The sequence below is a fragment of the Borostomias antarcticus genome (assembly GCF_949987555.1).
Source record: "Borostomias antarcticus genome assembly, chromosome: 10".
In the NCBI taxonomy this organism is placed as follows: domain Eukaryota; kingdom Metazoa; phylum Chordata; class Actinopteri; order Stomiiformes; family Stomiidae; genus Borostomias; species Borostomias antarcticus.
In genome coordinates, this window is record NC_140243.1 from 9,879,045 (window position 1) to 9,881,347 (window position 2,303).

At 44.2% G+C, this 2,303-nt stretch overlaps 1 protein-coding gene across 4 annotated transcripts in view; it reads left to right on the forward strand.

Annotated features, from left to right (window-relative positions):
- Window positions 1–638: 638 nt before the first annotated feature.
- The window catches only part of dcun1d4 (DCN1, defective in cullin neddylation 1, domain containing 4), a 4,532-nt gene continuing 2,867 nt past the window's right edge, over window positions 639–2,303 (forward strand). The window contains exons 1-2 of one of the 4 annotated variants that reach the window (XM_084444325.1): window positions 639–727; window positions 2,178–2,248. In XM_084444325.1, coding sequence (XP_084300451.1) covers window positions 709–727; window positions 2,178–2,248 — 90 coding nt within the window. In that variant the 5' untranslated portion in view covers window positions 639–708. The other 3 variants (XM_084444326.1, XM_084444328.1, XM_084444327.1) reach the window with 3 other exon arrangements.

Here is a 2,303-nt window from a genome sequence, read left to right on the forward strand (position 1 = left end):
TATGTATGTATGTATGTGTGTATGTATGTGTGTATGTGTGTATGTATGTATGGTGTGCTCTCACCTCTGGGTCAGACCACAGGTCTTAGAGCCCTGCTCTCACCTGGACCTGGGATGCATTGGACTGGAACAGAATTCTGTAGCATTGTTCCATACAGTCGTGAAGGATAAAACAAAACTGTTCATGTAACTTATGTATCTGCAACTTCAGATAAAAAAACAACTAGGCCCACACATAGAGAAAACATCACACCCTACGGTAAACAACGCTTTCCATCCTGACCAATCATATTTCACAACAAACGCGGCTGGCGTGACTGAAGGTGACGCGCACCATTGAGAAGATGCGAATGGGCGGTCTCCTCTGTGCGGATTAGCCAATGGAGTTCCATCGTGGGCAGGTTTTCATTCTTGCACGAGGAAATCCTGATTATTGACATATGTAGGTAAGTTTTCTAGCCAATGAGCAACGGCAGTGGAACAGTCTGATTGCAAACTTTGACCTCTCACATTCGCGCAAGGGAGGGTCTTAATTCTTTGTCCACATTGCGACTACATGACTCCCACGGTAGCCTATCAGCAAGACACAGGGGCGCGGCCACTGAGTTCGCCTTCAACCTAAATCATCTGTGGGCATGGTTATGTTGACATGCCCCGCCTACTGGCCGGTCTGCGGACTTCACACAGACAGTTGTGTGTTTCATAAAAATGCACTCTGATGCGGCAAGTAAGTATAGTAGTGGCTTTAGTGAATGCGTACGCGCAGCGATTATTTGGCCGTTTATTAGAAGCATGCATTGCAGCAGCCTGATGCATGCCTCTCTGCCTACTTCCCGATTGAGACGGTTCTGTGGTTCCAGTCAAGCTGTTTATCGAGCGGTCGTATGAATATCGGTATGCTACTGCGATTCTCTTTGTATTTTCTACGTTGTCTCGGAGTGACAACAAAGGAGGTATAATGTATTCTGTTATTGCTGCGATATACACTTTCTGGTGACTTGTTAGTGTACCAATTGCAGCGTTTTATGTCAATTGTATACTGATACACCGACAGAGTAAAATGCAACATTATTTGTGTCCATTTTATACAGGTATGGTGATCTTTTGCACGCACACCAATGCGATGTAAACGCAGGGCAAGTTACGTTTGGATGTATTAGTATTATGTCATAGTAAATAGGTCAGATTTCGAAGCAACTGCGGAAAATTACAGAGTATGAAAATTGTGACGCAGTTGTGTAAAATATCTGTCAGTGCGTGCTGCACAAGTTTCCAATCGTGCGTCATCTGCAACTGGGGATGGACGTGATTTCAGCTATTAGTATGCACTACTTAATACGATGTTACATTTTTGTAACAATGTAATATGCATTCATCAGTTGGGGTGAGTGTCAGGAGAGGGGTGCTCAATGATTTTTTTTTAGGTGTTGGGAGTTGTAGTTTAAGTCCTTGATCCCTGGATCAGGATCTCAGGGCCTTCATCGAGGAAATGGACTACAACGTCCATGTCTCCAGCTACTCTCTAGATACTTTGTAAACTCGGTGCAAGTTGTGCGGCTGTAACGTCGGTACTGCTATTTTAGGTATGCATCGAGTGCGGTCTATACGGCCTGTCGTTGCTGTCCATTTTTGACCACTGTCAACGAATAAAAAGCGACGATGTTGAGTGACAACTTGTGCGCAGACAAATAGGGCCTAGGTGACATCTGGTTCTTGGATAGAGGCGAGTTGGCGAGGGTATGATTAACTCTGTTCCTATTCATGTATTTCTCGGAATAGGCTTCCTCTTTCGTTCCATTCCTTTCCTCTGCAGAGTAGCTTGTCATGTAGTGGGACTGTCAGGGGGTCGTCTATAATTCTATACAAGTCTCTGCTCTGTAGAAGTGCCCTGGTGTGATGTCACTATCCAGTCATTAGCCTACAGCAGTGACAGTGACGGTGCTCCTCATTTACAATCACAACTACAATCAATATGCAATGCTATTTTCGTTTTTTGTGTGTACAAAAAGCAGACAGTGGTAATACGCATCACCAAGGACACATGTTTGGGAGAGTTGGAATTCGTAGCCTTTGCTTTCTCGGAACCTGCCCTGGGCAGAATTGAAATTTTTAAACATTGATAAATGTAATGTTGAACCAATGCTGTTTTGATGAATTTGCTTTTTTCGCCCCTACAGATTTTCAGCTGAACTCCCATTTGTCGACACTGGCCAGCATCCACAAGATCTACCACACCCTACACAGACTGGTAATGCCACTGGACATGGTCCAATTGTTATCTATTATAGTGTTCTAGCAGTCCT